The sequence below is a fragment of the Dromiciops gliroides genome, chromosome 3, assembly GCF_019393635.1.
Source record: "Dromiciops gliroides isolate mDroGli1 chromosome 3, mDroGli1.pri, whole genome shotgun sequence".
Taxonomy (NCBI): Eukaryota; Metazoa; Chordata; class Mammalia; order Microbiotheria; family Microbiotheriidae; genus Dromiciops; species Dromiciops gliroides.
Window position 1 is genome coordinate 593377084 of NC_057863.1, and position 24561 is coordinate 593401644.

Consider the following 24561-nt stretch of genomic DNA (forward strand, 5'->3'; position numbering starts at 1 on the left):
TTCTCCTTTACGTTAAAGGAATACTGTACTGCCACCCAAGACACATAATGGGGCTACCCAAATCATCCTCCCTTCCCTTGTTATGTAGCTTCTATATATGCCTTCCGAACAGTGGAAACAAAGTGAACACTTAGTGGAATTCCCCTTTGCCTTTCAAAGATGCCTCAGTGTTCTCATGAATGCTGGGTTTTGGGGGTTTTTTTATTGGATTATCTTAGGGGCTGTTCAGTCTGCTGGTGATAAAAAGATGTTGAAAAACACAGCAAATAAAACACAAACAAAATAAGCAGTGATTGCAACCCAGAACATCCGGTCTTTCAGCAGCTCCTTTTCAAAGCAGCTAAACACGGTGTAACCTACAGTCATGCCAGCTAAGCCACCAGCAACGTGAGCTACAATGGACACCTTGGGAGGAAAAAAGAAAAAAAAATAAGTGAAGAAACTCACATTATGTATTATTTATAGTTCTTAAGTATAGGGAACCAAGTGCAAACAAGCATCTGAGAGAAACCCAGCTTGCTGGATGGACATGGACATCCACGTGCTCTTTCACCCAGACCAAAAACGAAAATATGTAGAGCCAGGGATATGTCACTTTGACCCACTGTCCAAGGTCTTGCAGAAGACCAGCTACTTTCCCTGACTCCCCAGTCATTAGCTTCACTTTTAGCAAAGCCAACCAGGAGGACCAGAACCTAAGAATTTATGTGAGTGGAGTATGTAGGTACAACGCCCAACCCTGCATTAATGAGACATCACGTTTCATAGATAATCACACATCCATATAGGAGAAACAGTGTAAAATCATCTGTTCTCCTGTGAATTAGCGACTGTTTATTCAAGTTTCGGTAGGCTAAGTAGAGCAGGGCCAAGATTGTCATCCGAGGAGCATAGATCTGTAACTGGAAGGGACCCTAGGAGTCATCCAGTCCAACTCCCTCATTTTACAGAAAAGGAAAATGGCCCAGAGGGGACCACCTTGCCTAGGACCCAAATGGTAACTAGCAGAACTGAGATTCAAGCCCAGGAACTCTCTTCTCTCCTCTAGAGCATATTTTCAGAATGGAATCCTGAAGAATGTTGAACATGGGAAAGCTCCCCTCTCCTGTGTCTGTAAGGGAAAGATGAAGCTGTACAAAAGAGCCCTAGGTCTACCAGGGAGGGGCCAGGGCTCGAAGCAGCAACAGAACCAGCACTAGCTGGGGACTCCATTCCTGTCAGGCCATACATCCCCACCACCTAAGTGGTCAATGCATTCTACTTGACTGGGCGAGGAGAAAGAAGCCTCCACAATTTTAAATACTTGCTTCTGTTCTATCAAATGACAGATTTTCTCTAGAACTTGTCAGTCTTCCAAATAGAAGGGTGTTGCTACCCTATCATTGGTGTCTGTGATACCCCTGGTCATTTTGTGGCCCAGAGATGGGGGTGGAATTGAACCTAGACCTTGGGGCTTTGAGGGATAAGGAAGAGACTGCATCACTTGCCGAGGCAGTGTTTGGAAACTGAGCAGCCAGCCAGCCGTAAGCCTCCTGCAGGCTTCATCTGGCACCATCCCTCCCTTCTTATCCACTTTCAGATCTTTTAGTTTGGGGGGGAAGGCACAAAAGTAGAGGTGAAGACTAGGATACTTATCAACAACAGTAAACAGAACTCACCGGGGGCCCACTGGCAGGAGTAATGAATTTTCTGTAGAGGGCAAATCCCATGTCAAATACAACTAGAAGGAAAAACATGCCGGTCAAGCCCTGATAGCCCACGTGACATTTCCGAAATGGTACCCCAAACACCCCTTGTCCTCTTTCAAGTGCTAGCGCTGTCCCTACAAAAGCAGCACGGCCACAGAGTCTGAAGAAGGGGTCAGGAACAACAGACAAATCGTATATTTCAGAGACCAGGACCAAGGTGAGCTCTACCTAGCACTGGTGCTTGAGAAGAGCCGGTAAAGTGCAGCTTTAACCTTTCACATGGGACGTCGTGTGCCCAATATCTATTTTAGGGATTCATGATGTCCTAAGAGGTAAAAAGGTACAGGCCTGGTGTTAGGGGAAAACCCAAGGAATGGTTCATCAACTCAGTTGTTATGTAACTGTTTGAAAACAGCTAGGATTGTCATTCTCATCATTACAATCAACCCAGATATGCAATACTAGATGTTGTCTCTAGAATCTAATCTGAGCATCCTCCTTTGTGGCCTTTCACAACCGACTTTTAGGATGCAAAGTGCCCTTGCTTGATTAAATCTGAACAAAGAAAATATAAGGTGATGACTGAGGGAAGTAGCTAGGTGTTCTGGTAACTTCCTTTCTGTGCCAAATTGTTTAAAAGATAAACACCCTGATTACTTCACTGCAGGACAGAATTCCTCACCCAAACTGTGTTTGCAACTTTGAACATCCTAATTTTTTTTGGTAACTTAGCTTGAATCATTTCTTCCCTAGTTCTCTCTCATACTTAGGTATCCTCAAGTGCCCCTTTCTGCTCCTCAGATGTTTTTCCTGCATTGCTCCAGCCTCTGAAGAGACTTGGGGACTGCAATCTTGCCTAAAACCTTTGGTTGTCATTTCTTTTCCTCCCAGACATACAGAACAGCACAGCTTAAGCCTGAGTTTCCAATTTTTAAAAAAATTGTCATGAAAAATTTAAGGCTCTTATTTTAAAAGACTTGCTTTAATTCATAAAGATTCATCTGTCCCCAAATGAAAAATTTGCTGTTTCTCTTGTCTTCTAGTAATCTGGAGGAAAAGTAGATTTATGGGCCGTTACTTGTAAAATATACCCAACGGTTATGCTATGTTGGGGGAAGGGAACAGGGAGATGGAGGAGACAAAGGAAGAGGGGACAGGCAGAGTCTAGCCACCATTATATTTCTGAATTAAGATATACAGCCAATTTTAACAAGCACCATGAAATGTACATTCCCAAGGAAATTGAATTCAAGTGTTTTTTTGCATTCCCTATTTAATTATTCATGATTTATTATAATGTCCTGAGTTTTTGAAGTGTTGGTGATTCCTTCCCTATCTCCAAGGGATCCAGCATGTTCAGAAATGCTCAACATAAGTGTGACAAGTGGGGCAGCCAGGTGGCACAGTGGATAAAGCACTGGCCTTGGATTCAGGAGGACCCAAGTTCAAATCTGGCCTCAGAGATTTGACACACTTACTAGCTGTGTGACCATGGGCAAGTCACTTAACCCTCATTACCCTGCAAAATAAACCCAAAGAAACAAAAACAAATAAGTGTAACAAGAAATGGACAGGATTGGGTAGCCACTCTTGAAAAGTTTTGTTTTCTCAATTCACTGCTTTTTACTAATCCCATAAATGGCACAGGTGCTTTCTGACCTGGAAGATCACAGAGATGAATACAATCAGTGTGCCCCTGCACCACCCTCACCACCCCTGTAGAATTTTGGAGTGTTTTTGATTCTCAAAGGAAAATAGTCCCATACACTACCCTAAAAAAAAGCAACATGTTTTTGCCAAAAGCCAGTTGAAGACCCATTGACAAAAAGATAATGTCACTTTTTTTCTGTGGAGTTGTCAGTTCTTTGACTCCTGAATCTTCAGAACTCAGAGGGTTGGAAAACTTGCTAAGTCTAAGTTGCTTCCCTGTCAGCCTCCCTGACGCTTTTAATAATAACAATTGTTGTTGTGTTGAGTTGTTTCAGTGATGTCCGACTCTCTGTGACCTTATTTGGGGCAAAGATGCTGGAGTGGTTTGCCATTTCTTTCTCCAAACTCATTTTACAATTGAGGAAACTGAAGCAAACAGGGTTAAGTATCTTGCCCAGGGTCACAAGGGCTGGTGTTTGAGGCTATATTTGAATATGACTCCAGGGCCAATGCTCTATCCACTATGCCACCTAGCTGCCCAGTAATAATTAATAGTTAATGTTTCTTTAGTACTTATTATATGCCAGGCACTGTGCTAAGTGCTTTGCAAATATGATCTCATTTGATCATCACAACTACCTTGAGAGGTAGGTACTATTATCCCTATTTTACAAATGAGGAAACTGAGGTAAACAAATTAAGTGACTTACCCAGGGTCACTCAGTATCTGAGATCAGATTTGAACTCAGGTTTTCCTGACTCCCAGCCTGGTAACTTTATCTAATGTATCCCCTACCTCTCTCTAAGTCAGCACTCATTGCAGCCAGACCAGAGAGGAGCAAGGGCTAACTCCCAGGTCCTTCCTTTCCTTGCTTGCTGCCAAAATTCTCCCTTTTTAATTCCTCTTTGCACAAAGAATCATATCAAAATGCCCAAAAAAAGTCTACAGTTTAACCAAATGAGGAATTTTATCTCCCAAGGAAAAAAATCTGTTTTAAAATGTTCATTTTCATTCTGAGGAATATGTAGCTCTAAATTTCATCACCAAACTAAATGTTTCTCTCCTCGGAAACAGTTGTCCTTGTTCCCATAGTAATTCTCAACATCAGAAATAATTAAACCCTCGACACCAAATTAACACAATGACTTTTTGCCTAACATGGAATATGGCATTCACAGGGAAATGACACCAACCCCATCACATCTGTACTTCCTTGCCCTCTATAGTCTGACTGTACCCTACCATAGAAGCAGAGGATTGTTTGTTTTTAATTTGAAGGAACATCAGAGATTGCCTCTCATTTGACAAAGGAGAAAACTGAAATCCAGAGCATGATTGTGTTGGACGTGCCCCCCACTCCTCCTCTCTACATACAGCCTGTCTTTCAGGGTTCTATTCTAAATCCACCTCCTCCATGCAGACTTTCCTGACAACTTCAGACCACTCTGACCTTATATTCTCTGAATTTCCACAGCCCTTAACTGTCTTTTCATTTTGCTCCTTGTTTCATGAATATTGGTTGCAGCACTCCAATTAGACTGTAAGTTCCTAGAGGACAGGACCTATGTCATGGCTCCCAGAGTCATAATGGAAGGGGCTTAAGAGATCACTTTGTCTGGTCTCCTTTTACTTTTTTTTTTTTTTTTGGCAGGGAAATGAGGGTTAAGTGACTTTCCCAGGGTCACACAGCTAGTAAGTGTCAAATGTCTGAGGCTGAATTTGAACTCACATCCTCCTGAATCCAGGGCTGATGCTTTATCCACTGCACCACCTAGCTGCCCCCTGTCTGGTCTCCTTTTACAAAGGAAGAATCTAAAGCTCAGAGACTCGGGTGACTTTCTCAAGCTTACACAGGTTATAAAAGTAGCAAATCTGAGATTTGAACCTAGTGTTGGTTTAGGCCTTTTTCTGTCATTCATAATAGATGATCCATATGAATGTCATATTGCTTCAGAAAAACAAAAGGAGGGGCAGCTAGGTGGCGCAGTAGATAAAGCACCGGCCCTGGATTCAGGATCCATCCTCAGAAACTTGACACTTACTAGCTGTGTGACCCTGGGCAAGTCACTTAACCCTCATTGTCCCGCAAAATTAAAAAAAAAAAAAAAAAGACTGAGTACCTACTGTATAAAGAAAAAACTAAGGATCCTAACTTTTAGGGGAAAAAGATTTCAGAGTGTGGGCTGAATGCAGTGCAGACTGAGAATCAAGAGACCTGAGTTCTAGTCCCAGCTTTACCACCAACCCAGTTGGGCAAGTCACTTCCCAGCTATGGTTCTCTGTTTGCTCCATTGTAAAATAAGGGTTTGGATTATCTCTGAAGTCTGCACCTGAAATACTCTGAATTTCTGCAAAACTCTATGAATCTACAAATGTTGGGTGACTGTTACAAAGGAATTGAATCTTTCCCCTACTAATTAAAATGTAGTTTTAATTAAGGACTAGCGCTAATGAAATTGGGCAGGAAGGGGGAGGAAGGCATCTTGTTTTATTTCTTTTGGTTTTGCTTTTAAAGGTTAAAGGATTGTGGGTAGGATTTTTGCCCCTGAATTTGTTTACTTAATTTGGGGGTGGGTGGTGAGGCAATTGGGGTTAAGTGACTTGCCCAAGGTCACACAGCTAGTAAGTGTCAAGTGTCTGAGGCCAGATTTGAACTCAGGTCCTCCTGACTTCAGAGCCAGTGCTTTATCCACTGTGCCACCTAGCTGCCCCTGCTTAATTCTTTTTGTTGACAGTTACGTCCATAATAACAAATATATCTTTTTTTTTAATAAAGTATTTATTTATTTATTTATTTTAGTGAGGCAATTGGGATTAAGTGACTTGCCCAGGGTCACACAGCTAGTAAGTGTTAAGTGGCTGAGGAGATTTGAACTCAGGTACTCCTGACTCCAGGGCCGGTGCTCTATCCACAACAAATATATCTTTAAAAAGGTGATTCATCTTATAAAAATTTGTGGATTGTTTTTTCCAAGAGTATACCTGTTGTGGAAAGTGAGGTATATTTTGCATGTACTTTGCAGGGGTGGGGGTGGGAAGTTAAAAAGTGGGGAAGATAAATGTTTTCATAACCAAAATTGCTATATAAAAAGACCCAGGGTAGGGGCAGCTAGGTGGCGCAATGGATAAGGCACTAGCCTTGGATTCAGGAGGACCTGAGTTCAAACCCAGCCTCAGACACTTACTAGCTGTGTGACCCTGGGCAAGTCACTTAAACCCCATTGCCCTGCAAAAAAAAAAAAAAAAAAAAAGACCCAGGGTAGTAGGCATTGGAGCTGGAAAGGATCTTGATGGCAAAGTAGGTCAGCTCCTCCCTCATTTTAGAGATGAGGATGTTCAGAGTGTGGTGACTTTCCTTAGATCAATCATATAGGTAGAAGGAGAAGATCTGGAATTCAGAGCCAGGGGCTCTGACCCCAAAGTCAGAGACTCCTTTCTTGTCCTGCCCTGACCTAAACAGGACCACATACCTACCTAACTGCACCGTTGCATCCCCACACAATGTTCAGGCTGTGATGGAAAAGGCAATAGACAGCTCTGAGGCAACTTAAAGAAAAGTTGAAAAACATATCTTGGGATAAGACTATGTAATCTTACTATTCCCTTTGCCTGAGTGCCCTCCCATTCCCATTCTGGTCAAGTCCTTCCTGTCCTTCAAATTCCAAATCCAATGACAACTTCTTGAGGAAAGCTTCCCTGATGATTGTTCCCCTCAGTAAGGCCCTTCCTTCTTCAGACACAGCGCTGCTGAGTCTGCATCTCTCTTAGGCATTTACAGGAATGATAATAGCAGGCATTTCTATAACACTTTAACCTCATTTAAGGCACATGACAAGCCTTTGAGGTAGGTGCCCCTGTTCTTATTATGACCATTTTCCAGGTGAGGAAGCCAAGCAGAGGGAGTGAAGTGCCTTGCCTGAGGTTAACAGTTAGCCAGTTAACAGGTATCAGAGACCAAATTCCAGTCTAGGTGCTCCTGGCTTGGACTCCAGCCCTCTTCCACTCTAGTATTTGTGTCTCACCCCTGATTAGACTGGAAGCTTTGCAAGGGCAAAGACTAGTTTTTGTCTAAATATTGTATCTTCCCCAGGATCAACAAGTGCTTGGCATGTAGTAGGTATTTCATAAGTGTTATTGGGAAAGTATGGGTAATTGAAAGACAAAAAATAATTAGGAGACTTCAATTAAGCCTCTTACTTTAAGCCACTAAAAGCAATGTGACAGGGGGCAGCTAGGTGGTGCAGTGAATAAAGCACTGGCCCTAGATTCAGGAGGACCTGGGTTCAAATCCAACCTCAGAAACTTAACACTTACTGGCTGTGTGACCCTGGGCAAGTCACTTAACCCTCACTGCCCCACCAAAAAAAAAAAAAAAAAGGCAATGTGACAGATGCGAGATACAAAAAATAAAGCAATGAATGGTTGAGTTTAGGACTTTTATTCACCCCTTTCAACCTCTGGTCATGGTGACTTTATGCTAAGAATGACAGGGAATGTTAGCAGAGGAGGATAAAGGTAGCCACAAAAGAGAGGTCAGGCATGGGGAAATGGGGATCTCTCCCACGATAAACCTTTTGTTCAGGGTCTGAAAATTTAAACTTAGACTATTGAGTGAATGGAAACTGTTTGGGACTTCTGTGATAGTCACTTTAAATCTCAGATCCAAAGCTCAGAATGATCAGCCTCTTAAGAAAGGTTTTGGAAGAAATGTTTCCGGCTACTCTAATCCACAAATTCACTTAAAAAAACAACTTTGGGAATACCAACAGGCTAGGCAAAAGCTACTAGCTGCCACTTAGCCTCTCTGAAACTCAAAGTAAAATGAGAATTTTCTATTAAATGACAACCAGGGGTCAATTCCATCTCTAAAAGTATGAAAGGGCCACTTTGAAGTCAGGCAGGTAATAGCTACCATTTATATAGCACCTACTATGTGCCAGTCACTGTGCTAAGCACTTTGCAGATCTCTCATTTTACCTTCACAACAACTCTTGGGAGGTAAATGCGATTATTATCCCCATTTTACAGTTGACTAAACTGAGGCAGAGAGGGTAAACAATTTGGCCAGAGTCACACAGCTATTAAGTGTCTGAGGTGAGACCAGGTTCAGCAGCCTATCATACCACCTACCTACCTAGGGGAGGAAGGATCTTTTACTCCAAGCTAAGATTCTGGGTAGTCAGCTAGGTGTCACAGTGGATAGAGCCCTGACCCTGGAGTCAAGGACCTGAATTCAAATTGGGCCTCAGGCACTTACTAGATGTGTGATCCTAGGCGAGTCTCTTTACCCTGTTTGTCTCAGTTTCCTCATCTATAAAATGAGCTGGGTAAAGAAATGGCAAATCATGCCAATATCTTTGCCAGGAAAACCTAGAGAGTTAGACAAGGCTGAAATGACTCATCAACAACAAAGATTCAGAGTGAGATGATATAGGTGATAAGGTACAGTGAGAAAGGTACCAAACTGTATTTTTAAGCTTTTATTTTTTCAAAAGATCAAAAGCTTCCTCTAAAAGAATGCTCTCCTTTACTAGTGAAAGTTAACAGTTTTTTTTAAAATAGCTATTATTCATATTAAAATAACATCAGGGAGGCATGTTAAGTTTTTCTCCTAATTAAGCACATCCACAATTTATGCTTTGTTGTTTGAAGTAACCAAAATACACTGTTATCCTCCCATTCCAGCATGCCTAAATTAAACATTCAGTTTGGTGGTTTTAAAAAAGAGGTAGTTTAAGTATGTTGAACTTTTCAAAACTAAAAATATAAAATAGCAACAAAGATAAAATACTTACCAATTAACAACATGAGCATTAGTCTGAAAAGTCCAAACAAAGGAACCATGTTCTTAAAATTCTTGCCAGGAGAAAAGGACAAAAATATAAGATACTACATATGATCAAAGAATACCTCAGTTCATCAGCCTCCTCACAATCGTCAACATAAAACATGAGTTTAATGTTAATACTGCTTACATTTCTCTAGTGTTACATGAGCACAAAGTACTTTACATCCATTATTTTATTTACATCCATTCATTTTCTTTTACTTTTCTTTTCTTTCTTTCTTTCTTTCTTTTTTTTTGGTGAGGCAATTGGGGTTAAGTGACTTGCCCAGGGTCACACAGCTAATAAGTGTTAAGTGTCTGAGGTCAAATTTGAACTCAGGTCCTCCTGACTCCAGGGCCAGTACTCTATCCATTGTGCCACCTAGCTGCCCCTACATCCATTCATTTTCATTCCATATTTACATCCATTATTTCATTTGATCCAATTAAGTGATTGATTTGCCCAAAAGAATAAGTATCATAGGAAAGTAGCACTTGTAGCTAATTTGCCATTTTGCAAAAGAAAACACTGTTTATTTAAGGCACTGCAAGCATACCAAGAGAGAATATAAAATTTCCATCAAGTATTTAAATTATTTCTTTCTTCCCTTTCAAGTTAACCAGAATCCTATTCCCAGGGAAGATGCTCCAAGAAAAGCAGCCTGAAATTTGTTTGTTCTAATCGATTTCCGTATTTGGAAGGGATTTGATAATAATCCCATTTTTCCTCTGCTTTTGTTTTTAAAATATGACTGGTTCGTTTCTATTCAGGATTTGGCCCTGTTTAGAAACCAGTGTTTGCCTCTTATACAATACTCCAATTTAATATGTACACTCGGTAAATATTGGTAAAAATTATTTTCCCTGCTCATGATAGAAAATGTTCTCTACATCCAGAAAAAAGAACTGTAGATTTTGAATACAGAATGGACCATACTGATTCTACTTTTTTGTTTGTTTTATTTCTTGAGGTTTTTCCCTTGTGTTTTGATTCTTCTTTCACAGCATGACTAATGCAGAAATCTATTTAATGTGATTGTACATAAATAACCTATATCAGATAGCTTTCTGTCTTGGGGAGGGGGGAGGGAAGGGAGCGAGGGAGAAAAATTTGGACCTAAAATCTTATGAAAACAAATGTTAAAAACTATCTTTACATGTAATGTTATGATTTAAAAAATAATTATTATCCCTGAACCAAATACCAGTAAAAAAAAAATCTGCCATTTGGTATTCCCCATTCCCTGAAAGGGTTCTTACCACCAAAACATTCATAAAATAGCCTCCTGTGAGAGCATAGACTCCTCCAGAGGCACCCACAAGAGCATGGTATGGGTCACAGACTGAACTTCCAAGAGATCCTACAGAAATGAAAGAAATTCAGAGAAACAAGGGTATCAGAAGTGAAAACACCAATGGAAGACTGGTCTCCCCACCTCCCACCTTCCCCCTCTGACTTCCTCCTTCTCATGCTCCTCATGCACAGCCCAGGTCTTATTCCTAGTTCCTTTACTCCAAACTCTTCAATATGGCCTTTCCTTATTGGAATGTTCAAACATTAGGAGGCCAAGTTCCATTCCTAGCCTACCCTTCCCTCCAGCTTTATCTCATTGCCCAGTCAGACTCCTTGTGGGGTTCCCCCTACCTGTTGAATACTTTCTTCACCTTCATGCTTTGGTTCACACTGTTCCCTACACCTGGAATTCCCATCCTTGCATTTCTACCCACAAGCCACTGCTCTAAGAAGCCTTCCTTGACTCCACTCATCCACAGTTCCAAGTGGAAATGAGCTTTCTCTCCTCAGATTTGTTATATCGTGTGATTGTAGAACCAGGGATCATCTAGCACCCTGATTTTAGAAATGAGAAGACAAACCCAAAGAGATTAAGTGACTTGCCAAAGGCTATACAGCTGGCTATTGTCCTTTGTTCTCCAAGAGGACCCAAATGACATCACTATGTCACACATCACAAATAGAACATGTGGCCATATGGAGTGAAGATGTCTCTAAATTTGTGTATCTTCCAGTAAATAGAGTCAGGATTTGAACACAGCCCTTCACTTTCAAATCCTCTATCTTCATTATTGTTATTCCTGGGAATGTGTGTCATATTCCCTCTACTTGACTGTGAAGCACCTGAGGGCAGGGATCCAGTTTTTTGTTTTTTGGTTTTTTTTAATCTCCCCCTAGCACTTAACCCAATGATGGGGCCATGGTACTTAATAAATGTTTGATAAGTTAATTGAACTGAGAGCCACATTTCTCCAGAATAGAGTAGAAGTTCAAGATGTTTTTGCTATTTGCTGATATTTTAACACACCAACAAAGACCTCCAAATTTATTTTTTCCCATCTTTGATGTTAAATAGAAGCAACTAATCACCATGATATATTCTGAATATAATTTCATCTGCATCACTCAGTTCTCTTTCTTGATGTCTGCCCTTTCCCACATCCTTTCTGCTCAGCCTTCAGTGGTCCCCTTTGGCCTGCGGCATCAAATTCAAATTCTTGTGCCTTGGTAATAAGAGGGGAGCCCACTCCTACATCCAGCCTTATTTAATCATTTACATTTCTTTTGTGCTTTAAGGCTTATAGAGGGCTTTTCTCACAACAGTTATCACCCTTGTTTTACAAATGAGTAAACTGAGGCTGGTAGGTTTGCCCAATGTCACAGACCTGTAGAGTTACTGGGTAAGGATTAGAACCTACCTCTCCTGATGCCAGGGCTCTTCTTATACCCCCTCCAGCTGCTGCTCCCTAGTGCTCTCCTGTCCCAGTATCCACTGGCGGAAGAGGGCTCTACCATCCTCTCAATGTGTCATGCTCATTTCCATGGCCACACTCGAACACAAACCCGTCTCTCTTTTCCCCAGTGGAGGCCAAGCACAGGTCCTGCCTTTTCCTATTTCTTTCTCTTCCCTGAGCTACTATGGGAGTTACTCATCACCACCACACAATTATGCCCTCCTTGACTTTTCTAATGATTCCAGATATATTTCTTTCCTGAACTCTCTGAGAGCAAGAGTATGTCATGTCATTCCTGTACCCATAGAACACCTACAGTGTTAGGCACGAAGTCATTGCTTGACAAATGCCATAGTGATGCAAATATAGGCTACATCCTCAAAAGATCTCATTGAAAAGGGCGGGGGATCACTATACATAAAGAGAATTACAGTGTTAAAATGTATTTGCTTAAGGAAGGGGTTTTTTCCATTTCAGTTTTAAGTCATTTTGAGTCATTACTGTTCTCTGACTTCATCGATTTCATTGATATTCTCTGAGAACACAATCATAGGCTGCACTTGGAGTTTTATACAAGCCAGATATGAAGGAAACATTCAGCCCATGCCTTAGGGCCAATGTGGTATCTGTTGGTTACTTAATTAACTCTGTCCACCCTGGACAGACCAACCAACCAACCAATACCACATTGAGTATGTGTTTATCCCAGAATACTGACCTGCAATCACTCCTGACAGGTACACCAGCCCCACACGATGACCTTTGTGAACCATTTCCAAGGGAAGTCCCAAAAGAAGCTGCATAAGTAGATTTCCACAAATATGCTGAACCCTACAAGTGAAAACAAGAATCTCATCATCAGCATGTGGACATGGAAGCCTGTGATGTCATCAGCAAATCACTCAGCAGCTTTCTTTGAGGGTTATCTAGGCACTGGGATATTGTCTCAGCTTAATATATACTTAATCTAGAGGCCACCATCAATGTTATTGTTAGAATTTGATAACAGTGTAGTCTGATGTTTTTGTTTTGTGTTTTGTGCTTAGGACCCTGTAGAAAAAAGAATTGTAGCAAAAAGAGACCTCAGTGGTTTTCTAGTCCAACCTTTAACTAATCAGCCACCCCTTCCACAATACACCTGATCTGTGCTGGTCATCCAGCCCTCCAGTCATAGAGAACCATTATCGTCATCATTGTTGTTGTCATTGTCATCGTCGTCATCATCACCACCAACATCCATATGGGGCTTTAAAACTTTCAAAGAATTTTATATAAATCACCTCAGTGGGCAAGTCACTTGACCTCTCTGAGGATCAGTTGCCCGGCATGTAACCTAGGAATACCATTTATAGTATTCACACCACAGATTTGTTGTGAGACTTCAGTTTTGTAGACAATGAGCTTACAAAAGCTCAAAGCTTTCTTCTCTAAGGGTCAGTTACTATTATCATCCCTTGAGATCACCTATTCCACTTTTGGACAGCTCCCACTGTCAAAGAACTAAGTTTTGAATCACCCGCAAAGGTGCCATCCCATGCATGGGTTTCCTTGATTATTTTGAAGGCCATGTGACTTGTGTGGAGGCAATTCATTCAGTGAGCTTTGTGCATCAATCTCTGCAGTCTTACTGTTAGTTACTGGCTTGTCTTTTTAGCCACTAGAAGCACGGTCCACATTATCTTTAAAGAAAAGGATAAAACCATGTGAAAATTCAGCGGGGTGGTGCTTTGAGAGGAATACAAGATTCACATTCAGAACACCTGGATTTAAATCTCATCTCTGCCACTCGATGACCCTGTGTAAGTTCCTTAAATTTATCTTCATTTCCATATCCATAAAATGGGGGTTATAATAGATGCACAAGGTGGTTATTAGTAAAGTGCTTTGTAAGTGCCAAAGAACTTTCAGAATGGGATATTTTTTTTATTCTTCCATAGTGGGCAACTCAGCTTGGAGCAATCTGACCTGAACATTTGAACTTTTAAAAAAAAATTTTTTTTAACCATTCCTATATCTAGGCTTCAGAGGGACTGCGCTTGTATTCAAAAGGCTCTTAATCTTTTTTGTTTCATGGACTGCCTTGGCCATCTGGTGAAGTCTATGGACCCCTTCTCAGAATCAATATTTAAAGACTTAAAGTAAAATGTGTGGGATAACAAAGGAATCCAATTATATTGAGATACAATTATCAATATATATATATGTATATATATTTAAAATAAGTTCACAGAGCCCAGTTTAAGAAGCCCTGTTGTATTTGAATGGATTATAAAGGCACAAAATGTTAGAACTAGGAAGCATGACATTCATTTTGACTGACTCTCTAGCTAGAAGGGATCTTTCTTTTTTATGAACTCTTCTTGTATCTTGTTTAAAACTGTCTTATGGACTTATCAGAATATATTTTGTATTCTGCTTATCTTTATGTGTCTTCTATCCCTTCCTACTAGATGGTAAACTCCATGAGGGCAGGAACTATGTAGTCTTTATTTTTGTGTCTCCCGCTACCCAAACCACCTCCCTTGCTCTGCACAGTGTTTTTTGAATGAATAAATAAATGAAAAAGTGAATTCTGGTCCCTAAGGGATATTGGGGGATAAGATAAAGCAGGCTAGAAAGCAGGCTGAATCACCCAGCACCACGAAGTATCTGACATCCCAAGGCTGGCCTTGGGATCAGATGGGTTGAACTCAAGTTCCAGATCTCTCCTCAATAGCTGTTTGACCTTAGGCAAGTTGTTTCCAATCTAGGCTCCTGATTCCTCTTGGATAAACTGGAGAAGCACATGGGAAACCACTCCAGTATTTTTGCCAAGAAAACCCCAAGTGGGGTCACAAAGAGTTGGACATGACTGAAATGACTGAACAACAACAAAACCTTTCATCTCTGATTTCTTTTTTTTATTATTTTTATTTTTATTGCAGGGCAATGAGGGTTAAGTGACTTGCCCAGGGTCACACAGCTAGTAAGTGTCAAGTGTCCGAGGCCAGATTTGAACTCAGGTCCTCCTGAATCCAGGGCCAGTGCTTTATCCACTATACCATCTTGCTGCCCCCATCTGACTTCTTTTTAATTTGGGGTTAAAACCCCTGGCATTTTCACAGCAATACTGATTTTCATCAAATTCCTACCAGTCCTCTCAGGGTCCAACTCAGGTCAGGCAGCCAGGTGGCATAGTGGAATAGAGCCTCAGATTTAGAGGTAGGAATCAATCAAACAATAAGCATTTATTAAATGCTTATTATGTACCAGGCACTGTGCTCAGGCAGGAAGACCTGAGTTAGAATCCTGCCTTCTACCTTTTTGAGCCATATGATCCTGGGCAAGTCATTTAAATCTGTCTGCCTCAGTTTCCTCATCTTCAAAATGAGGATAATAGTAGCAACCTACCTTGCAGGTTTCTTGTAAGGATCAGATGAGGGCACACCTCAAAGTTTTACATAAATACTATCATTTTTATGAAGTGTCCCCCTGCTCTGTGAAATCTTCCCAAACTGGTTTCTCCTTTATCTACTGTCTCCTATAACACTAAGTATGGTACCATGGAATTCTGATACTTAATCATAAAATCATGTCATCATCGGGTTGATACAGACTTTAGAGATTATCTAATCCTACCCCGTTAGTTCATAAATAAGGAGATGCCAAAAGGTGACCTGCCCAAGGTGACATTAGTGTCAGAGCAAGGGTTCATCAGATTGCTATGTGAGTCTGATCCTTGAGAAAAAGGACCTTATTTTATCTATCTTTTGCGTTTTCCACTGTACCCAAAACCTATTCTTGTAGGTGCTCAGCAAATCTGATTGTGGAGTCCATATCACTGGGTCCAAAGAATTTCACACCTTAATGACCATGACCTGGAGTTGCTGAGGAAAGAGGCCAGAACCTGAAGCCCTATCTGGCTGTGGACACCTCTAGCCACGAGCCCAAAGTGTCTTGCCACCCGAAGCCTTGAATGGTCCTCCAGAGTATTGCTGGCTCTGGCACTGGCTCTCATTAGCATATTGTAATTGCTAGGACACACAAACAAGATTACAAAAAGCAGTCTGCACTGAAGAAAAGCTGGGTAAATTGAAATGGATAGCCATCCAAATAAGACTGGCTGCATATGTTTCTGTGTTCTCAAAGATGGGGCAAATGGTGAGGAGAAGAGGATGACTAAACGATCCAGCTCAAAGGGAAACTGCAAAAAGAAATAGACTAACTGAGAAAAGCAAGAATTGGTTTTGAAGTTTATAAGAGTTAGGATACAGAGTCAGACAGGGAGCTTTATAGGTAATCTAGTCCAATAAATGAGGAAACTGAGGCACAGAGAGAGAAATAACTTGGCCCCAGATCATCTATGTAGTTAAGTAGCAGAGCTACGGACTTCTGTGCAATAATGTCTCTCATTTTGAATATGTTACAGATCATATGCGTTTACATATATGTGCATATATAATATGTACATATTTTATATACATAAATAACATTATATACAATATACCATCTAATATATAATATTGTGGTATATTATATGTGTAATATCTAATAATATATAATACAATATCTACATAAATAACATTATACATACAGATATGTAAAACCTGTTTTAACAGTCAGCAGCCGTTCCCATCTCTTATTTCTTACCCAGCATGCACCATCATGTAAGAGATGAACCTCCAAGCTTGTTCTCTCTTGTCAGGCCGATAGATGAATGGGCTATCCCAGATGCCTACATCAGGGCTGTTCCATTGTTCCTGGGGCTTCCAGAAGGCATAGTAAATGAAAATAACAACCTGGCCAACAGCGACAAACAATGTTAATGATACTTCATCCAAGGCTAAAGAGTGGCCCTGCTAAACCCATAGATGTAGTGCCTTTGTTTGAAATGGGGCAGCTGCTAAACAAGGTACCCAGCAATAGATGGTCAAGAATAACAAGACATGGCTGGTGCGACCATTTCATGCCCTTCCCCAGCCCTGTGTATCACACTTCCTCCAGATATTAGTGGTCAGTGGAGTTAGGGCCAGCCCTAGACAAAATTGTACAATCATCCATATGTATCTTCAGTATATTCAGTCTACTGTGCTCTGTACTTCTCCTTTATCCTCTCCTATCCTGTTTTTCATCCACTTCAGATATTCTCTTCTGTCCCTATCAGAATCTGTTCTTGGGGAGAAAAACCCTATTATCAGCCATCTTAACTTTAGGGTGACCTTAAGACATTGTATTAATCTCATTTTGTCATGCTTAGTAAGCACTTAACTGTTTTTTCATTCATTCTGTTAAATGTATCTCTGAACAGATTTGGGGTGAACGGTGTTCTGGGGAAGACTTCCTAAGCATGCTTGAAATTGTATGGCAAAAACAACCTCCATAATTACTTTACCTAAGCATTAGTCACTGTGAATGGCATCACCACAGGATCTGTGGTTAAATCCTTTGAGAAATGTCACTTAATCTCTTAGCAAATGTGTGGGCAGGAACTCTTAAGTAACTGTAATGACCAATCGTGGTACCCAAGAACAGATTTTGAAAACTTGCTTCTTCCTTTTTTCAGCTGAGAGATATACTGTCAGAACAAAGTCACTTTATAGGTGACTTTTTTTGCTTATTTGTTTGTTGCTGTTACTACAAGGTCAGTTTGGGGATCTTGGGTGGAGGGATTCCAGAATTAACTATGTTGTAAAAATAAAAGGCATCAATTAACCTTTTGGGGGGCGGGGCAATGAGGGTTAAGTGACACAGCTAGTAAGTGTCAAGTGTCTGAGGCTGGATTTGAACTGAGGTCCTTCTGAATCCAGGGCCGGTGTTTTATCCAGTGCACCACCTAGCTGCCCCAATTAACCTTTATTTTTAAGTGGGCAGAATTCCCAGACTGCCCTCACCAAAGAACTGTTGAGATAGAGAGACAGGGTTAAAAGTGATGAGGGAGGAATCATTACAACCAGGACTAGGAAGGACAGAAAGAAAGAAGAATATGGAAGAGTCTGAGCAGTGAGATGGAGAGAATATCTGGCCATTACTTAGTAAAGATTCTGTCCATCACTTGTCTTTTCTGCTCCACATTTATTCCATCCCCTGTTCCTTGTGGATGAAGGCTTCAAAGCTTGTTTCTGTTCTCTGGGGATGCTGATCCAAGGAACCCCTCTCTCGTCCTCTTCTTTCCCTTTGCCCTCCCCAGAAGCACATAACCTACCTGGAGAATGCTGATGATGGCAATGAACACAGGGGGTGGGAGACATCTGGCTCTCTGAAGGTAGATTCCTCGAGCATCAGCAGGGAGGATCCACTTTGAGATGGGTCTGTGGACCTTCCGACACCACATATTAAGTATGCCTCCCCTTTTCCTCTTCCTTGGTTTACCCAATGTTTCTTTCTTCTCTTTATTTTTCTTGCCTTCCTCCACATTCAGGTGCCTCCTACCCATCTCTACAGCATTTTCAGGGATCATTCTCCTGAGGCCTCCCACCCCCTGCCAGATCATACATGCATATTAGGACAAAACACACGACCATCACTATAGGCTTGGGGCAGGGGCTGGCACCCTCATTGGAAGAATCCTGGGGTGGAGGTGGGGGGTTGCCTCTGGTTCATTGGGTTCCCTGCCCCTTTGCCTCTGGGTTGAGGGCTGGCAGCTTGGTGATGCAATGAACTGATCTCCACATACCTGGCACTCTCATAATCTCTACAACCTCATCATCATGTGTGTAATTGTGACAAAACTCCTGGGGCATCTCCAAACAGCACTCCCACTAGGAGCCACCACCCAAAGCATCAAAGGCCAGTGTCCCCTTCAGCCTATGGCATCCAAGGATCTCCACAATCCAGCCTCATCCCACCTATCAAACCCTTCTTTCTCCTCCCTATGTAGGAAGTGGCGGGGGGAGGGTATTCATGGATGAGCAGAAAAGACCTCAGCATAGCCACTTTGTCTCTGAACTCTTGAGGTCTCGTGGCCCTAATCTACCAAGATGTTCTAATCCTGCTGTCATAAGAAACTTTTTAGATGAAAAGGCTCCATAGGTCAAAATAATATAGGAGACCCACAAGGCTGTTTTCCAAGATATTAGAAAAGATTAGGATAGGGGGCAGCTAGGTGGCGCAGTGGATATAGCACCGGCCCTGGATTCAGGAGGACCTGAGTTCAAATCCGGCCTCAAACACTTGTGCTGTTATTATTCCCTATTTTACAGTTGAGGAAACTGAAGCAAACAGAGGTGAAGTGACTTGCCCAATGTCACACAGCTAGCAAAATATCTGGGGCTAGATTTGAACTCAGATCTACCTGATGTCAGATCCAGCACCCCTTAGCTGCTTTACTAACTAACTAACTAACTAAATGACTGATTGACTAGGGATACTCACTACCTTTCCCAGGCAATACATAATATTTTAAGACAGCTCTAATTGATAAGTAGTTTTCCCCTAGATTAAGCTAAAATCGCCTCCCTATAATTTTCTCAAGTTCTGCCCTGCGATGCCAAGCAGAATTAATCTAACCCTCTTTCCACATGATATCCCATTTATATAGTACTTTTAAATTTTTGGAAGAGTGGAAGGAATTAAGATGATAATAGGGAGGAGAGGATCCAGCCTGGGTTCTAGCAGGCATGTCAGGGAGACTGCTAGACAGACCTCTAGTGAAGCAAATACAAGCTCTCCCTCTGACCCATTAGCCACTTCCCAGCATATCTTTCCTCAGTTAATTTTCTGAAAGTGGAGACTTTCTGTATCTGCCTAACATCTCAAAGCACACCAGGTCCAGAAAATAGCCACCTCTTTTTTTTTTCAACATTCTATCGATGGTTTCTTCTTGAATTCTTGTTGCTTCTCAAAGTGGCAAAAAGGAAGAGGTGCAAGAATCCTTAAAGCTCAGCCCAGGTGGGCAGCTAGGTGGCACAGAGGATAGAGCACCGGCCCTGGATTCAGGAGGACCTGAGTTCAAATCTGGCCTCAGACACTTAACACTTACTAGCTGTATGACCTGGGCAAGTCACTTAACCCCAATTGCCTCACCAAAAAAAAAAAAAAAAAAAAGCTTAATCCAGGAGCTCTGCAACTAGACTAAAGAAGTTGTTTTCTCTGAAGGTGGGAGAGGACTTCTCTGGAACTCAACTGACCTCTTCCCTCCAGAAGAAATTCAAAGGCTAGAAAAGAACAAGTTTAAACCAGGCCCATAGGAGACACCAGAGAAAAACAAGGAAAAACTCCTTGAAGCCCCACATGTGGGGCTTATCCAAAGTTGATAGTGCCCTCTCCTCAACCAAAAATAAATTGCTTTGTATTGAGTTGGTATATCATTTGTATGTTATTTCCTCCCAATGGGGAGGAAATGGACACAATGGATAAAGCACTAGCTCTGGAGTCAGAAGGATCTGAGTTCAAATCTCACCTCAGACACTAGCTGTATAACCCTGGGAAAGTCGCTTAACCCCAATTGTAAACATCCAGGGCCATCTCCAGTCATCCCACTGCACCCAGATGGCTCTGGAGGAGAAAGTGAGGTTGATGACCTTGCACAGCCCTCCCTCACTTAAATCCAGTTCGCTGCAGGTCATGACATCACTTCCCAATGTCATGGCCCTCTTTAAGAATGAAGAACAAATAAAATATATACACTTCATCCCAATAGAATGTAAACTACTTGAGGACAAGGCCTGTTTTAGTTTGGTCTATGATTATAGTGTTCACATAATCTAGCACAATTCCTGGTACAGAGTCCATGCTTAATAAATAGTTGTGGGGCAGCTAGGTGGCACAGTAGATAAAGCACTGGCCCTGAATTCAGGAGTACCTGAGTTCAAATCCTGCCTCAGATACATGACACTAGCTGAGTGACCCTGGGCAAGTCACTTAACCCTCATTGCCCTGCCCAAAATAAATAGATAGATAAATGAATGAATGAATGAATGAATAAATAAATAGTTGTGGAATGTATGAATAAAAAATTATTAAGGTTGCTGGCTTAGAGACATGAAAAGGACAGTAGTGTGAAGGAACAGTGGGGATAGGATCCTCCATCTTTAGATCTCTCTCTTCCTCCCCTTTTACCAGGTATGAATATGGAAACAAGGAAAATACCAAGAATACTCCCAAAGGGGAAAGGAAAGGTGAACAATTTTAAAATTATTTTTGGGGCGAAGGGGAAGGGAAAGGGAAGAGAAGAGAAGGAAGACCCTTGTAACAAATATGTGTAGTCAAACAAAACAAATTCTCACACTGGCCATGTCTCATTCTGCTCCATGAATCCATCAGTTCTCTGTCAGGAGGTGGGTAGTATGCCAAAGAGGTAAAATTAAGAAATTGGAAATTACAGCAACAACAATAGCTAGCATTTACATAGTGTTTTAAGGTTTGCAAGGCATTTTACAAATATTATGTGATCCTCACAACCTTGGAAGATAAGTACTGTTATTATCCCCATATTACAGATGAGCAAACTGAGGCATACAGACATTAAGTGACTTGCCATGGGGCACATAGCTAGCTGGTCAATATCTGAGGCAGGATTTGGACTCGGGTCTATCCACCTCCAAGTCTCCTTCTCTATCTGCTATGCCAGATAGCTGCCTTCTTATTTTTGCCCCTTGCCAGAACCACAAAACTAGGTGTTTTGACCTTTGATCTGAAGAGACCACAGACCTGACAATGGAAGGAGAGTATGACCTTAAACCAGAAAGTCCTAGACCTTTGTTGTAAGGAACCAATGGTTTATAAAGGTCTTTTCTTGGGGGGGATGACCCCTTTTGAAACTGGGGATACCCTCATGTCCCTGGCTACTTTGCTTAGCTCTTCTTTTCCCAGGGTCACTTGAAAGATCCTCATGGTCTTGGACTGATGGTCCCCAGGCCATATAACCAAAGCTTCAGAAATAGTTCCACAGGGGCGCTGCTAGGTGGTGCAGTGGATAAAGCACCAGCCCTGGATTCAGGAGGACCTGAGTTCAAATACTTACTAGCTATGTGACTCTGGGCAAGTTACTTAACCCTCATTGCTCCACAAAAGAAGGAGGAGGAGGAGGAGGAGGAGGAGGAGGAGGAGGAGGAAAAGAAAAGAAAAGGAGAAATAGTTCCACAGAACTTCAAGGGCCTATGGGTGAAGTGGAAAAATACAGTGGTCTAGAAGTCAGAAGACCTCTGAACCTGTGATTGAGTCAAAATTCCTGCCATCTGGTAACTCTACAGACTTGAGCAAGTCACTACATGAACTCTCCCTTCTAGATCTGTGACTGGGAAGGTGTAATTCCCTCCTTGGGGCATGCATGTTTTGTGTGTATGTACTTGTTTTTTGCATTAGAACCAAATTCCCTTTGCCAAAAAGATGTGTGGTAAGTGGTAATTTGGTTTGAGGCAAAACTTCCTCTTAAATAGGAGTTCTTGTAAACGGGTGGGGGTGGGGGAAATGACATTATTATTTTCACTAGCCTCTAATTTAAATTTAGCATTTCCTTCAATTATTTAAAACTGTGGTTCTGAGAAGGGGTCTTTAGGTTTCACCAGCCTGCCAAAGGGGTCAATAACACGCACAATAAATTTAAGAATGCCTGCTTTTAAAGTAATATTGGGCTTTTTCAGCTTCTGACTTACAAGATGACTAAGAACAGGAGAAACAATGGGCACGCCAAGAAGGGCCGCCACCACGTGCAGCTGCTGCACCAACCGTGCCCGCTGTGTGCCCAAGGACAAGAAGGTCGTCATCCCCAACATTGGGGAAGCCACGGCCATCAGGGATATCTCCGAGTCCCATGTTTTCGACTCTTTGCTGCCCAAACTGTATGTGAAACTACATTACTGTGTGAGCTGTGATCCACAGCAAGGTGCTGCCCCCCAGATCCCCTCCAAAGCCCATGTAAAGAGCTGTCTGCCTATCAAAATTCCTGAACTAATCATGATGTGGGCTGGAATTTGGGGTCAAATTGATTGTGAGTTATCCCAAAAGAATTACAAAACTCAGTGACTCAGTTTCCCAAGTTTTATTGCAATACTATGGGAGAGAACCAGAAAAGTGGAAAGGTATCTCTCAAATAAGGAAAGGAAAGAGAGTTATATTTATAGTATGGATAAATTGATTATCAGTCTCATTATAATAATCTCCACCTTGGGGAGGTACAGGGGAGAGCCTGTTCTACTCATTATAATATTCTCCACCTCAGGGAGGTACAGGGGAGGGCCTATTCTAATTTGGAGTTCCTGGGGTCCTAAGCCAACCCCCGAGGCCCATACCTTTTTCAGTGGAGGTGTGTTTTGGGCGTCTACACGTCAAAAGGTGAACCTGGGGACAGATTTGGCCTTTTCTGCCCATGTCTCTTTCTGATCCCCATGGCTAGTTTCAAAATCATTTTTCATGAGAATTTCTATAGGTTGTCTTTTTCCTTTATTGTTATTTTGACCTGACCCATTCTGGTCCATTATGGATGTTGATCACTATGGGTATGAGAACCTAACATAAGTTATCCATTAACTAGGGTCTGACTCCCTTTTAGAGCTAATGTCTGTATTAGAGCTTGGGTCTTGGGTTTTTCTATTAACCCCTTTTTGCCTCCTCCATCAATCAGAGGAAAATAAAATGGTTGGTTTACCTTTAAAAAAAAGTAACAATGATCTACTTTTACCTATAAAGTTCACTGTTATTTTCAAAGAGAATCCAGATGTGCATGATTTAGTGGGCCCAATCTGCCAACAGGTGCAGATACCAAGGCCAGAAGGTACCTGGGTTACAAGACTACCTCTGAAGGAGCACTCTGGAAGCCATATTCAGAACAGCTTCGAAGGCCATTTGTAATAATGACGTGAAACATTTAACAATAAATTCAAGTAGCAAATTTGTAATCATTGCCTTGAATACATTATATTTTTACTATACAAAGCACGATCATTTTGTGAGTTTAGAAGATGTAAGAAACAGGTAAACTGAGACAGGGTCCCTGGTCTGGTGCAAAGCAGGAAGGCCTTTATTACGATCTTGCAAGAAAGGGCGCATACTCCAAAGAAGTTGTGTGTACACCATGCTTGTTTCACACTGAGTTTATATACGTCCCTAATGTAAGGATTCCCTGCCCTTTTTCACCTGAACTGGTTACTCTGGGTTCACATTCTTCAGGATACTTCTAAACATGTATACCCCTCCCCCAGATGTGGCACCACCACCACCACCACCCACCCAGACCCTGAGATTTTAGATTCTTTATTATCTAACTTTAACTCAGGAAGGGAAATTTGGAAAAGGAGATAAGCTGGGATTTGAATAATGTATGTAGTCTGCTCTTATCTGAGGGGGAGCATCTTCTCCTGGTTAACTCAGCAAGAAAAGGGAGGGAATGGTGGGGGAAAGGGAAAAAGCCCCTTTTAACTTATTCAGAGAACACATCTGATTCAGAAGAGAAGTGGGGGGGGGGGGGTAACAGTTAAGTTCCCTCCAAACAGCTGGTTGAAATTTTAGAGGGTCAGGTACCACCTGGCACCATCAGAGTGACAAATATAACAGAAAAGGAAAATACTGGATGTTAGAGATGTGGGAAAACTGGGACACTATAAGCCACTACTGGTGGAGTTGTGAACTGATCCAACCATTCTGGAGAGCAATTTGGAACTATGCCCAAAGGGCTCTCAAATTGTACATACCCATTGTTCCAGTAATACCACTGGTAGGTTTTCATTCCAACG

At 41.7% G+C, this 24561-nt stretch overlaps 1 protein-coding gene and 1 pseudogene across 1 annotated transcript; one reads left to right on the top strand and one right to left on the bottom strand.

The window, feature by feature from the left end:
- Nucleotides 1-225: 225 nt before the first annotated feature.
- RHBDL2 (rhomboid like 2) lies at nucleotides 226-18350 on the bottom strand. Its single transcript, XM_043998528.1, has 7 exons — nucleotides 18096-18350; nucleotides 16544-16692; nucleotides 12633-12745; nucleotides 10427-10527; nucleotides 9135-9195; nucleotides 1659-1720; nucleotides 226-405 (listed from the first exon to the last, which is right to left on the bottom strand). Exons 1-7 carry the CDS (start codon nucleotides 18348-18350, stop codon nucleotides 226-228), a joined length of 921 nt encoding a protein of 306 aa, XP_043854463.1.
- A 4138-nt stretch (nucleotides 18351-22488) lies between these two features.
- LOC122748120 lies at nucleotides 22489-22751 on the top strand (annotated as a pseudogene).
- The last annotated feature ends 1810 nt before the right edge of the window (nucleotides 22752-24561 follow it).

Bases quoted from the DNA above. Each gene is read 5' to 3' on its own strand.
- RHBDL2 (XM_043998528.1), bottom strand. From the start codon at position 18,350: ATGATCCCTGAAAATGCTGTAGAGATGGGTAGGAGGCACCTGAATGTG. The intron at 10,528-12,632 runs GTCAGTATTCTG...TCATTTCTGTAG, and splicing joins CCTGTCAGGAGTGATTGCAG to GATCTCTTGGAAGTTCAGTC. The intron at 1,721-9,134 runs GTAAGTATTTTA...TTTTCCTTCTAG, and splicing joins AATGCTCATGTTGTTAATTG to TTGTATTTGACATGGGATTT.